Source organism: Parambassis ranga, chromosome 21, assembly GCF_900634625.1.
Source record: "Parambassis ranga chromosome 21, fParRan2.1, whole genome shotgun sequence".
NCBI classification, from domain to species: Eukaryota; Metazoa; Chordata; class Actinopteri; family Ambassidae; genus Parambassis; species Parambassis ranga.
In genome coordinates this window covers 2,838,219-2,851,829 of record NC_041041.1, presented here as the reverse complement: position 1 = coordinate 2,851,829, position 13,611 = coordinate 2,838,219, and the positions used below count along the sequence as shown (strand labels likewise).

The window sequence follows — 13,611 nt, the reverse complement described above, 5'->3', positions numbered from 1 at the left end:
ATGGGCCACCAGTACACCATGTTGTTCATGCTTTGTCGGTTGTGCACTTAAGCAGCTCTGCAGTGTGGCTCTGTCCATGTAGCCTTCCATTTCACCCCACCACTTAGCCAGCCCACTGTAATTAATTTTCACTGAAATCCCACAGGATCACTTGAGTTAGGTTAGCGAAGCAATTTTCTGACTGCCTTACCGCAAAGCTCTGAATATTTCCTGTAGAATTGATCTTTTTTTTCTTTATCTGTTCATCTGTACATCTATATGTCATATATTACATTTTCATTTTTAATTTTAATTTACAGTATGCCACAGCTCTGCAGCTGGTTGAACATTTTTAAACAAATATACGTAGTTAAACTTTATTTTCTGTTGCTGCATTTTGCATCTTGAGGTGACGATATAATGTTTTGTCACAGTGACACAAACAGACACAATAACAGCTCCTCTTCAGGGGAAAAAACAAGAGGAACGAACAAAACAGACATAAAAATACCATATCTTTTTCCTCCTCTTAATACTCCTAGCAAACAGACAGGAAATGCACTTGACCCCATTTAGAATGTTTGTTTGTCTCCCGTTGCCTAGCAACATAGTTCTCCTGAAATTGTTTTCATGATGGTGGTGGATTGTATAGTAGGTCTGAAACATGGATGTTTCCTGCACGATCATGCTCGTCATTCTTATGATTTACGGCTTCATGAACCTCTAATAGAAAATATTCAAGATACTAAACAAATAAACATAAATTAGTTTGTGTTTATATCGTGTCATTTACATTTACAACACTCTCTTTAATGTTTGAAATAATAGATTAAAGATCCTCTGAGGATCCCAGACTGTGAGGAGGTACATGCTGACTTTGAAGCGGGTAAACAGACCTCTGTTGCTGCAGATTTTGCCATCTGGAGATGTGCATCTCCGCTTGCTTTCCCATGGGCTGATGTCACACTGGAACTCACATTTGTCTCCATGCCAACCAGCAGCACAGTAACAGTTTCCACAGTAACACTGGCCATGGCCTGGAAGCAGAATACACATGCAACAGCTGATGAGTTCTCTCCTTGGACAGACATTTCTTTATTTTATACCTTTTATGACTTAAATGGGGAGAAATGCTGACAGTGTTTCTTTTTTATTGTTTTTAAAATGTACAAATGCCATTTGCCTTTAAAACCGATCGCAAGAAAAAGACATAAAAAGATGGGAAACATGGTGTTTGTGAGAACACTAACGAAGGTAAATCAACAATCATCCCATCTGTTTACAGCTATTTATGTTTTCATACTATGGGCTTAGACAGTGATAAAGCATGGAAGTGTCTGGCTAACTTCCAGCGGAGACATAAAGCCTGTTCACATCCCAAATCACTTTGTGTAGCATGGGCAGGTGTTTACACACATACAAGGGTCTCTAATTAATGAAAATAATCATAAGGTGCTTGAAAACTCAATTTATTGTTCCATTATGTAGCAGATGAAGGAAAACAGTGTGTGTGTGTGTGTGTGTGTCCCGTAAAAACCTTCAAAGCCAGCAAATAAACAGTGACAGTGTTTCTGGAATTCAAACATAGACCTGCTCCAGTTGGTAGGACAGCTGCTAACACATAAAGCAACAAGCTGGCCAATAAGGAATGACAAGGATGGACAGTCCTTGAATAACCAGATGCTAGACTGAGGTGTGTGTGGAGGTCTGTTTTTTTTTGGGAGCAGTGAGTCAGCAGCTGCAGGGCATACCTCCGCAGACCTCTCCAGTGTCCTCGTCCAGACACTCGCTGTCGTCACACTCACAGAAGCGTCCCGTCACCAAACCCTTGCCGTCCATATTGTCACACATGCAGCTTCCACAGTGGCAGGTTCCTGTGTAACAAAGCGGCTTTAGACATCAGCTCACATTGTGTATCCTCTGTGTACCAGTGCTTAATCATGTATCCACAGCATCCCAAACTTGTTTTATGTGTGTGTTTGTGTGTGTGGTGGCAGTACCTCTGTTGGAGCAGACCACCCCCTGTTGGTTTTTGCAGAGCTCTTTGCTCTTCTTGTTGGACAGGTTACACTCCTCCTGGAACTGGCAGGCATCTCCGAACCAGCCTTCATCGCACTCACACATCCCACAGTCACAGTAGCCACGGTCTGAAGGGAAACACAACATGCCACAAGCTGTTTATCAGTGCTGAGAAGCATGCCCACAGTCGCTGTGTCGCATCACTCTGCACACACAAGGATGCATGTGAGTGTTATCTTCACACATGTTAGGATTCTTCCCACTGATGGCCATAGTGAGCGATATATATAAAATACAGGACGAAACATATGATGCAAATGAAGGCTGTTGCCAAGTTATTATAAATGTTGCTCTCATTGCATGGAGCAGTGAGGGGCCTTGTATGTCATGCTCAATCATTCTCTCGACTCGTTCATCATGTAAATGTGGTGTCCTTTTCAAGGGCCATCCATCAGTCATTAACAACATGTGAGTCTCTCCTGTCTCTTCTCATTATCGGCACGTCTCAGGGGACGCTCGGTGATAGGTTCAAGGAAAATAAAGAAAGAATAATGGAAAGTGCAAATTCAAAGAACGCTGCGCCGCTGACAGTGTGATTTTATAGACAATAATAGCCTGCCACTATCCGTGCATAGGGATTGGTCATCACAAATGAACTGTATTAATAACAGGTTGTTACTAAATCTTGTATCTCCATAGGTTTCTTAATCTGCCTGTAAGACTTAGCTCTAACCACCTCCATCTTAATTAAAGGTAGGGTAGGAGATTTTAAAAACTCAGTGAGAGTCAGCCAGATTTGGAAAGTAAACACACGCCCCTTTCTCTCGGAGCTCACCTCGAAGCCACGCCTCCCAATCACATGGACGCGCATTTCCTGAAGACGAGCTGCGGTCTGTGACTTCGGCCATCATGAGAGCAGGAAGAGAGTGACAACCAGCTAATACTCCACGCAGGGTCGTCCCGGAGGACTGACTGATGTTTTTAGTGTTTTATAGCTTCCACAGATGATTCATATTCTTCGTTTTAATGAGAAACTGCCGAACTAATTGGTTGCTATCGGATTGTAAAGAGAAGTTACACTAATTTAACAAAAAGTGCATCAGAATGAAATCTCCTACCCTACCTTTAAAGTTCCACACAACCACCAATTTCTGATGTTATCACCCCAGTTTAAAAAAGATGATAATCATACATACTGAACATATAAATGGAAATGACCCATTTATATGTTCAGTATGTATGATTATCATCTTTTTCCATTTATATGTTCAGTATGTATGATTATCATCTTTTTTAAACGGCTGGTGAATCCCTATTATCACCTGACTGCTATCATCCCATGCAATGGCCATCATCACTTGTGGTGGTTGCATTATCACTGTCCTACATCATTCTTTCCCTTCATATAATGTTAGTCTATGTATTTACCAAGAATACATAACTACGTTCATGGTTTCAGTTCAATTACACCGTGTTCCAGAACCTTCAATTTTATTTCCTATCAACACCGACATGCACTTTTACCCACTTGTCCGTAAGAAAAACGTCACATTTGGTTGATAATACGTCTTCCAGATATGACACACGGTTACGTTTGTGCTACCAGAACACATGGCTGATTGTCCAGCTAACCATTACAGCTCCATGACCGAGTAAGGAGGAGGATGGTGGACGTTTACTCAGGAACCTGAGGTCCGAGTCCCCCTGACACCATGAGTTGTTTTGTTTTTGCCTGCAGTGAGGTCTCGTCCTCATAAACACATAGAGAGGTGGAGAAATATGTGCCGCGTGTTCTTTTTCAGGGTGGTGCAGTGGTTAGCGCTGTCGCCTGTCTGTGTGGAATTTGTACATGCTCCCCTGAACAAGAATAAGATTACAGAGCTGTAATTGTGGACATGTCTTTTCGGATTTAAGCAGAAAGGGACAAGCACATAATAGTTGTAAGTCAGAATTAGATTAAACACCCTACAACTTAATTCTGCAGAATATTACAAAGTCACAGCCACCCACTAGCCCCCCATTAATCTCCACTTGACAATCACTTTGACATATAAAATGGCCCTCTTTGTCTGCTAGGCCCTAAATTTATGTGGGTAGGAAGGTGCCTGTCTGTCGACAGTTTATGTTTTCTGGTGCTTCCTGAGCTGTAATTCTCTGAGCTGTGAGGGTGTCAGGGTCCTTCCTACGCTCCACCGACGGACACGCGCGCCCAGCCAATCAGGTCGCGGCTAGTGCCCAGATACATCCAATCAGGGTTGGAAAGAGGAGGGGGGGTGCATCTGTGCCAGCATCAATGGCAGTAATAACAGGTGATGTAGCGTTACCGTGATTAACGGCTGATGAGGAGAGGATGGTGACTCATGCATGCAGCAGACTAATTTCAGGCTTAGAATTGAACTTTTTTTTTGTTCTCAATCATAAACAAAACTGTAATATGAAGAGGCAGGTTTGTATACTACACAATATTTCAGAGCAATTATATGACTTACAAGGAATGCAACATTTCTGCAAATCAAGAAAACTCCTTGAGACCGTCTTTGTGCTCATTTATTACTCACCAAATGACATCTCCCCACTTCCTTTGTTTAGATTGTGTTCCCCCATAACATGATACTCATTTCAGTGAGTAATTATTCCTGCCTGCTTCCCTCTCCCTGTGGCTTGTGGAGCATGAAACGACAGCACGTCAGCTCGTGTTCTGTGGAAAAGATGTAGGAGACACCTGTCTCAGGTAATAACTCATTCTCTGTGTGCTGTCCCCAAAACAGGGAGCTCCTGCTTTCATCCGTCCACTTTTTTTTACAATATTTCACCTCCACTGGTAACATCAGTGACTTTCTATAGTGATTTTTTTTCCTTTTTCAGCATCACAGCAATGCAGAAACACTTGTTTACTACAGCATGGGAGTCGTAATGAGTCCCAATCAAAATGGCCTTTTCACTAGTGGACTTGGACAGACTTGAGTGGCTTTTTTCCTCCTTGTACCTCACACTGGATTCATTAGGTGACTCATAACACAGGCACACTGCCCGGCAAATCTCAGAATATCTAAGCGAGAGCACATCAAAATATGTACTGGAAAAAAATCAGTGATGAACAATTTAATGGGCTGTAATAGCTCCCTGTTTACTGTTTGTTTCCTCTCTTTGGGAAATCATTGCACAGTTATTCTCCTACGATTCGTTAGATAGATCATGTGTCCATACTGGAAGCTACATTAGAAGCTTATGTAATACAACAGCACAGCTGGAGGAGTTTGATTTGGAACAGCGCTGGCCAAAGTGAGTACATATGTGCTGCTGACATAAAACCCCCTTTGGGTGGGTGTTCTCTGGCTCTGACAGGAGGGCACGGAGGCTGGAGGCACAGCCATGGAAAGAACAGTGCCACTAAAAAAAAAATCTATATAGCCAGAGAGAAAATACAGAGGGAGAGGCTAACATCTGTTCTGACAGAGCCCCAGAACAGCCATCCACCGCTGGAGCCCCTCTCCATTTCAACTGCTCCTCTGAGATAGAGAGAGAGAAGGACATGTGTGCATGATAAAGTCTGCCAGCATTATAAACTTACAGATTGTTCTGCTCTGTGGCTGGGTGCTGAGTGGTGGTTAGAGCAAGAACTGTTGACCCCCGTTTGTTGCTGCATCAAGAGCATTTCATGAAAATCAAAGAAACTAATCATTAATAAAGATGCAAAATAGCTGCTCGCTGAGAGGTTCATTTAAAGGTAAGGTTCTGTTCAGCCGTGTAGCAAGACTGACTCACAACATTTTCCACTGCTAACCTTCCAACAGCCAGGGTCCAACTTGTGTCAAGTCTTAAATTGGATTCTTGTGTTCTTAATATTTTAGGTGTGTCAGTGCTTTCACACTGTTGACAACATGCAGTATCTGATCAACCTCAGATATATGCTGACACTATACATCTTTTGCACTCACTGCATTGTGCCGTCATTGTGTGCCTTGTATTTTGTGTGTGCCTCATTGTAGGTACATTTTTTTACACTTTATATTTATCTTACGTTTTTAGTTATATGTTATATGTTGCGGAGTGAAGGGTAACGCAATTTCGATTCTCTGTATGTCCAGCACATATAGCAGATTTGACAATAACAAAATAAATGGACGAGTTCTGACACATGTTTCATGTATGATGTGTCATGAATGACCTAAATCTGGATATAAATTGGAAATCCGAATATATAGGCTGATTAGCATGTTAGCCACCATTTTAAAGGTCTTTTAAAGGTTGTGGCAGATTAACTGATGGGACATCTTGACTCCCAGGCACACCCCCCCCCCCCCCCCCCGGTCTCTCTTCTTATGCAAATTGGCTTCAGAAAAACACACATTCAACTGAAAAAAATAACTAATAATTTATTCAGGTAGTCTCCTAATAAAATGTTGAGGCATTTATAAGTGTTAAGCTGATTTGTTTTCAGCTTCACTACATTTCAAAGGTAGATGTTGTCTTTTGAGCTCTGCTACATTCATTTTACAGCTTTAAATGATGATTTTACACAACAAGCTTCTCATAAAATACCACAGAATCACACTGTTCAGTTCAGAGTGAGCCCCAAAAGTGAGGGAGAGAGTTTTTACATAGCTCATCAATGAAGGGAAAAAAGAGTGGAAAGTTTGCCACGTCGATGTTCAGGAGAGTTATCACAGAAATGACATAACTCCAGAATAACTTGGGATTCCTTCCATCAGCCTAAACATGGTTATCTACTCTGTTAAGAGGAGATGTTGCTCTTATTTCTCAGGAGGACAGCCAAACAGAACAACACGATTTAAGCAGAGCCACAAACAAAGTGTGGAGTGAAATGACAGGACGTTTTTACACAGTTGGTGAACAGATGTTAGTCCAGGTCATCATCAAGTTGCTCCGCTGTAAAAGGGGATGTGTGTGTGTGGGAGGAAAAACACATGACAGCATAAGTGCTTTATGTGAATTCCACAAAATCAACAGTCAGTCAACTAAAGCTGCAGTGTCACCGGGTTCTAGGTCTGTTAAAAATAACACTGTGGCAGAACGGATGCTATTTACAGTGTTATCATGGAACACATTATTATAATGTTGGTTTGTAATCCAGACTGAGTAGTGTAAAACCCAAAATGGTTTTATTTAACAACTATAACTACAGGAAAACACCTGGTTTGATATTTCCTTCTCAAGCCTCTTTTTGGATTTGGATTTTCTGATTTGAAGAACATGTGAATCTTGATGTCAAAGGTTAGCTAGTTTGAAAACCTACCCCAACACTGACCATAGGCAGCACAGTAAGAAGAATCACTTTGCACGAATGGTTCATAATTTGCAAATAAATCATAATTACATTTTAAAAGCACATCGTCATCTTGCCTGACTTGTTGCCCTGATTGAAGAAATCACCCAGTGTCCAGCTGGATCTGAGGTGAAAGGGCATCTTAATACCAAGCAAGCAAATGTTTTTGGAAAAGAAACATACAAATTATCCCCCAGGAAAAAATCTATTGGATCTTATCAGTGGGCAGTTGTGAGAGGCTGAGATAAGGGAGCTGCAGGGAAAGAAATTGGCAGCTGATCTCAGACAGCAGACCATGCCTGCTGCAGGGCCTTTGAGGTAGGGGTCTTATTTTCAATATGCTTTGAATGTAATTGCTGGGCCCCGGATCCACACAGGGCTATCATTGTGTGTGTTTGCACATGTGGACGGAGTGTTAAACCAGTAGAATGAGGTTGATCCTGTGTGTGTGTGTGTGTGTGTGGGTGTGAAAACCCATCTCTCTTCTGATGCATCAAGGTTCCATTGGCAGCCTGCGTATCAGTGAGTGAAACCCCATTATCGGGCTGAAGCAGGGCCTCGCTCCAGACTGCTGAACCATAATGAGCTCCTCACAGCAGCCAACTTGTCTACACAAATAAATCACTCTGCCCCTCACATGCACACACATGCACACATATCTCCATTAGACCTGTTCTGGATGCACACCTATCTCCATTAAACCCTGACACTCATAGCCCAGTGACCACTAGACAAAAAGATGAGAATTCTTTTCCACCTGCAGGGACCAGCCTCTCACAACATCACAATAACCTTTGATTATTAAGTTTATTTATTGTAGAACAGTGCAAAATGAATGCAATAAATGCTAAAAATTGGGCAGGAATAGCCTCTGTGCTACTTCACTCTCTCAGGAAGGTCCACGAGGACCACCAAGACCTGACTATCTTCTAATATAACGAACCGTACAGTCGTGTGATTTCTAGAGAATCAAATGAGTAATCAATAGATACAATTACTCATTTGATTCATTAGAAATCACACGACTGTATGGTTCGTTATATTAAACTTCTTTAGTTGTCGTCAATTCTATCTCTCTAAAAACTACTGACCAGCCAACCATGACTCAGCTCTTCCAAGAACTTGTAAATTCCAGGGTAAGTTCAAAGCTGTGTGCCTCCCAACAGAAGCTAATACCTCGGTAACGTTTGTGAACCAACCAGCTGCCTATTACCAATGAAACCCTTTGAAGTGCTGCCAAGGCAATGTGGACTCTCAAAGACACAATCCTGCTGCACCCCTCTGTCTCTGCAACAAAGGAAGGAGCACAGGTGAAGCTGCCACTCCAGCTCCCAAACACAGACCTCTTTATTTGAAATCATCTGCTCTAATCTGGCAGGATTTTGTATGAGTCAAAACTTTGCCTCCCTCAAAAAGAGCAGGCAGTTACATGAGTACGCCTGCTCCTGTCTTTTTTACAGGCTTTTTTTATAATGTGCCTTTTTTTTATTACATTAGGACTGTGACTGTCGCTGCCAACATTCTCAGTTGCCATTTGGGTCATGCCATGATGTCACAACATCAACGTCGGCTTGGTCACATTCACCATTTCTTTTGTGTGAGATGTGACTGAATAATATGTGTGTGCTGCTGTTGTTTGATAATAGATGTTCTTAGCAGCCCAGTCATACCATCCTCTGCACTAAGGATTGTGGGTAAAACCCACACAAACAGTATGCTGGCTTGCAGACAACAAAATGTGACCAGATGTACCGTAGTAGAATCTTCAGGTACTTTTTGCTGTAGTGTGACACATTAGTTCCTCTTCTGGCTAACTAGCATAGAATAGAAATATGGTTTCCATTTGTCCTGCACATGGTTGAAAGAGGCACTAAACATCAGCTGGATAGTCCATTTGCCAAACTCTCCGCAGTAAAAAGATCTGCTGCATCACTTACTGACCCCTCGCTAACAACCATACAAGCAGTAAAATATGCAGAGCCATGTGCACACAACTTAAAACTGGCTTCTTACCATTGCACGTTTTCCCATTATGTAGAGCACAGACCCAGTCGTGGCACTCGCAGCGCGGACCGTAGAACCGCCCCGGATCCGCGGCCTCGCAGATGCAGACGCCACAGTCGCACTTTCCCTTCCCGCTGCAGATCTTGCCATCAGGTGTCCGGCACCGGCGCAAGGCTGACTCCGTGGACAGATTGCACACACCGCCTGCCTGGCTGGGAGGAAGAAAGAAGGTCAGTTGATCTGCAGCTTTGGAAAGGTCAAAGGTTAAGTGTGTTGCCACCTGTGTTTGTGGGGAACACAGATTCAGAGGGGAAAATACCTTGGCTTAAAGATGGCAGCAAAAGTTCACACATCCAAAAAAGGTCCTGTTCAAGATGTTTGTAGTCAGATCTCAGTGGGATGAACACATTCAGTACATTCATTCATTCTTTCCCTGTTTGTAGTTTTTAGCTAGATTTTACAAAGTCTGAAAAGAATTGACTGGGAAGAATGTAACCTCTCAGTGCACGACCAGTCTGTTTGGATCTCTATCAAGAAAAAACAAACGCCTTGAATCACTCTCTCTCACACACAGCTTAAACATTCAAACAAACTGCACAGAAACAAATTCACCTTCCATTGAGCACAGCCCAGCAGCTGCTGCTGTACTTAATGTTTTACTCCACAGGGTTTCCCAGTCAGATTTGTTTCATTTGGATGCTGCCTGACATTCTTCTTCTGTTTCTGCCCTCTCTTCATGCCGACCAGCTGTCCAGTTTAGGAAAAGCAGACACACTTCAAACAATCAACAGCTCAAATGTTCCTGACACTCCCATTAAGATTAAACATGGAATGTGTGTGTTCCCCGTGTCAGGAAGAGGTTATACAAGCTCCCTTTCACACAGTCTTCAAGCAGTGGTGCTTCCTTCAGGCAGCACTCTGACGACCCCCCTTATGACAAAGCTCAAAGACTTCCTGCAGACGATCATGACCCCACCATCTGATCTCCTCTTCCCATCCTGCTCCACCCTCAGCTGATCTTCATCAGTGTTGCTACATCTGCTCAGCATTGCTGCTGTCAAGGTTTGTTTGGCTCTGTGGATTGATTCAGTTTCTGTACCGTGGGGCTTTGTCATGAAGGGTAATGCAATCCAGAGGATGGAATTAAGAAGACAATGACAGTGGAGGTCTTTCATCTGGTAGAAATGAAGTGAGCTTGACACTGTAGGGGTTTAGTTGCCTGTTTCCTAGTTAATACTAGCCGAATTAATCAATAATCTCATGCAATGTCACAACATTTGTTTCAGTTGCATTGATTTTCTTCCAAGGTTTTGTATTGATGGGGTGGGCTTAAGGTCTGCCCTCTGTGATGGCCGGTTCATGTATGAAGATGACGTCTGATGCTGTTTCCCAGTCTAATCCTGGTGAATCCTGCCATTGTGATCTTGCATCTTTAATATTGTGTTCCTTCTGAATCATCTTTGTATGTATTCAGACGTGGTCGTTTAAAAAAATGAGAAGCTACTCCAGTTGAAATGTATGAATCACTGCAGTAATTGTCCAATGAAAGACTACTTAAAGGTAGGGTAGGAGATTTTGAAAACTCAGTGAGAGTCAGCCAGATTTCGAAAGTAAACACACGCCCCTTTCTCTCGGAGTTCACCCCGAAGCCACGCCTCCTAATCAGTCTGTGACTTCGGCCATCATGCACGTACCTCTCTGGTGTGCGCAGAGCAGGAAGAGAGTGACAACCAGCCAATACTCTGCGCAGGGTCCACCCGGAGGATTGGCTGATGTTTTTAGCCTTTTATAGCTTCCACAGATGATTCATATTCTTCGTTTTAGTGTGAAACTGTCGAACTAATTGGTTGCTATCGGATTGTAAAGAGAAGTTACACTAATTTAACAAAAAGTGCATCAGAATGAAATCTCCTACCCTACCTTTAAGGCAGTTTCACTTTAAATTAAATGTCCTTATTCCTCCTATTTGACTGAAAAAAGACACAAGATGAAGCTTAAACTGGATAAGACCTGCTACCTGCTATCACTGCATCCCTGAATGCTTCAAAGCTTCAGCTTCAAAGTCAACTTTGCTGGCACTGACCGGCTAAACTAAGCTGACCACAGTATTTTTCAGTCTGTTAATAACATCCAAATAATTTCAGAAATATAATATGACCTCTACTGTCTTGTGCTGAGGGTGTTTGGTCCTCTGAACCACAGATGATATTATTTTATTTTTGTGGATACAGGTGAAGCCATGAAGTTGCTTACTCCGTGACTCTCGTGTGAGCTGAGCTTTAGCTCTGCTCCTCTGTAAGCTCACACAGTATCCCTTCTTTACGCAGTGTTTACGCCTTTTACACTGCCAGATCACTGTATTACAAAGCTGGCAGGGAAAAAGAAGAAGGCGTTTATTTGGATATGCACCAGTGAAACACTGTAATCACCTGGATTCTCAGGAGCTGATGCTGTCTGTATAACATGTGTGGGTTTTGTCGCTGCTGTACAGTAAGACATATGCAGTATAATCACAGCATGCACCTGCTTGGAGTAAACACCGCCTCTGTGGCTGAGTTAAACATATGGCAGAGTTTAGAGCAGCAGAACTGAAAGGACTCCTCTGTATGTTTTAACCACTTTACTATCAGTTTCTTTCACATTATGACTGTTTTAAGTTTTGTGAAATGCATCTCACTCCTGCCAAACTGTCATTAAAACTTCCAAAACCACAAAGCTGTCATCACAGCGCTGCGCAACGTCAGCTGATGATTGTACAAAAAAAAAGTTTACATACAACTTTAAATAAGGAGACTTTTACTCTGTAACTTGCAGCATCGGCAAAGTAAAGCAACGCAGAAAACTGCACAGAAAACTGCAAGTGCCAACTCTATCTGTAAAGTTTCCCCACATTGAACTCTCCAAATGCAGCCTTTGTCAGCAAAACTCTTCACCTCCCTCTTGCAGACTTCCCCAAAAATAAACAAGAAAATACAAAAGCTGCTTGGAAACTCACCTCGCCGACTGTAACAAAGAGTCCTCAACGGTGGAGAGCAGGATCAGAAACAACCGCACTAACATGGACTGCACCAAAACCTCAGTGTGCATGTTTAAATCCCACGGAAACCTGAAGTAAAGTAGCTTGAAGGAATTTTCCCAATCTTTCTCTCCTTAAACAGACAGGACAGGAAGAGAGAGAGAGTGAGAGGGGAAAGGGAAGGAGAGAAGGAGAGAAGGAGAGAAGGAGCAGCAGGCTGGCCTGAACTGGCTCGATCCCTTCAGAGGCCAACAGTCCTCTCCATACAAGTGCCTTTGATTAGTCTTGACTCTCAGACACAGTCCTGGGCAGGAGCTGGAGTGGGGAAAACTGCCAAAATAAAAAGTTAAGTCACCACTTTGAGATGTAATTAGAAGCAGACTGTTTTTCTAATTTTTTTTTGTCTCACTTTCCCCTTCCTTTTCCAGATGATCTCTCTGTGGTGTGGCTTTTCTTTTGATGTTATCGATGACAAATGAGCTCCAAAGTCAACCCTTTCTCCTGGAAGATGTTTGGATAACACGATCGGAGAAGCAGGTGTGAATAATAACAGTAACAGTGGCCGGATTCCATGCAGTTTGCTCACTGCGTCAAACTGTGATAGCACTATAACAGAATGGAGTGATATTTCATGTTAATAACACCTGTTATTTGCTGTTTTATTACACATGGAATGACCCTCAGTAACACTAATACAAGTGCACTTCAAACATCTACCAAAATATGCTGATCTGAGTAAATGACTCTGACTTCATGCAAGAGAGTCAGCCTGAGAAGTGGGCTTTATAGCATAGCTCTTATAATGACGACTCTTTGGTCACATCTCTGCTTTTTGCAGATGATGATGTCGATCTGACGCCCTGGCGTGAGTGGCTATGACGCTCCCCTCCCTGCAGCTGGAATGAGGATCAGCACCTCCAGATCTTAACCTTAAGGCCCTCCATGGCCCCCCTCCCCCCCTGGAAAAGGATCAGTGAGCCTGTTCTCCAGATGGAGGAAAGTTTAGTCCACAGATAAAGGAAAAACCTGCAGACCAGGTGCAGCCTCTGTGGTGATGAGGATGCTGTGCCAGGCAGGAACCCCAAAAGGTGAAGATCTCAACTTACCATGTATGTCCCTGCCCTCATATACGGTCATAAAATCTGGGTAATAGCCAAAAGAGTGAGATCATAAATACCAGCAGCAGAAATGTGATTTTCTATAGGATGGCCGCATGTCTACATTTCAAATAAAGCATAGTCTGGTCTGAGAGGAGACCATGATACTGACCAGGCGTTACAGGTGTTTCTTTTAAACACCTTGTTCA

General features: G+C 42.7%; 1 protein-coding gene across 2 annotated transcripts in view; it reads right to left on the bottom strand.

Moving 5' to 3' along the window:
- The window catches only part of itgbl1 (integrin, beta-like 1), a 32,454-nt gene extending 19,898 nt beyond the window's left edge, over positions 1–12,556 (bottom strand). The window contains exons 1-5 of one of the 2 annotated variants that reach the window (XM_028393706.1): positions 12,285–12,556; positions 9,299–9,501; positions 1,980–2,126; positions 1,731–1,853; positions 876–1,016 (exon numbers count right to left, since the gene is read on the bottom strand). In XM_028393706.1, coding sequence (XP_028249507.1) covers positions 876–1,016; positions 1,731–1,853; positions 1,980–2,126; positions 9,299–9,501; positions 12,285–12,376 — 706 coding nt within the window. In that variant the 5' untranslated portion in view covers positions 12,377–12,556. The remainder of the gene's footprint in view (positions 1–875; positions 1,017–1,730; positions 1,854–1,979; positions 2,127–9,298; positions 9,502–12,284) is intronic. The other variant, XM_028393707.1, reaches the window with a different exon arrangement.
- Between the last annotated feature and the right edge of the window lie 1,055 nt (positions 12,557–13,611).